We start from the raw sequence: 491 nt of genomic DNA, 5'->3' as shown, positions 1-491 counted from the left end.
AAGAAGCGCACGGACTCGGGCAGCAGGTCGCCCAGCAGGCGCCAGTCGCCGGAGCCGTGCTTCTTCTCGTACTCCAGGTACTTGAAGCCCGAGGACAGGCCGCGCCCGAAGTCCTTCATGCAGTCCTGGTACATCTGCTTGGCCACGCCCGAGGCGCTGGAGAAGACGGTGCCCGAGCCGCTGGGGTACTCGATGAAGAGCTTCAGCTCGTAGTCCAGGCCCGGCTTGGACACGGCGTCGAAGGCGAAGACGCGGCCAAGCAGCGTGTGGTCCTTCTTGAAGCGCACCTCGTAGGGCGTGCAGCCCGCCAGCGTCAGCAGCGTGTCGCGCACCAGCTTGGGCTTGCTGGCCCACTCCTCGGCGCGGTTGCGCAGGCTCTCGCCCAGCTCGGCCAGCGCCTCGGCGTTGCGCTGCTTCTCCTTCAGCTCGCGCTCCTGCTCGCTGCTCGACACCGAGCCGGGCCGCTTGTCGCCCGCCGCGCCGGGGCCCGG

At 69.2% G+C, this 491-nt stretch overlaps 1 protein-coding gene across 1 annotated transcript in view; it reads right to left on the bottom strand.

The window, feature by feature from the left end:
• Window positions 1-485, bottom strand: part of IRF2BPL (interferon regulatory factor 2 binding protein like) — a gene marked incomplete at its 5' end in the record, with an annotated part of 1,414 nt that extends 929 nt beyond the window's left edge. The window contains one exon of the mRNA XM_019518758.1: window positions 1-485. This exon is cut by the window's left edge and continues 929 nt beyond it. Coding sequence (XP_019374303.1) covers window positions 1-485 — 485 coding nt within the window.
• Between the last annotated feature and the right edge of the window lie 6 nt (window positions 486-491).

The sequence above is a fragment of the Gavialis gangeticus genome, unplaced genomic scaffold (genome assembly GCF_001723915.1).
Source record: "Gavialis gangeticus isolate Ggan-Ray unplaced genomic scaffold, GavGan_comp1, whole genome shotgun sequence".
Taxonomy (NCBI): Eukaryota; Metazoa; Chordata; order Crocodylia; family Gavialidae; genus Gavialis; species Gavialis gangeticus.
Note: the sequence above shows the minus strand (reverse complement) of the source record. Positions and strands in the feature narration are given on the sequence as shown.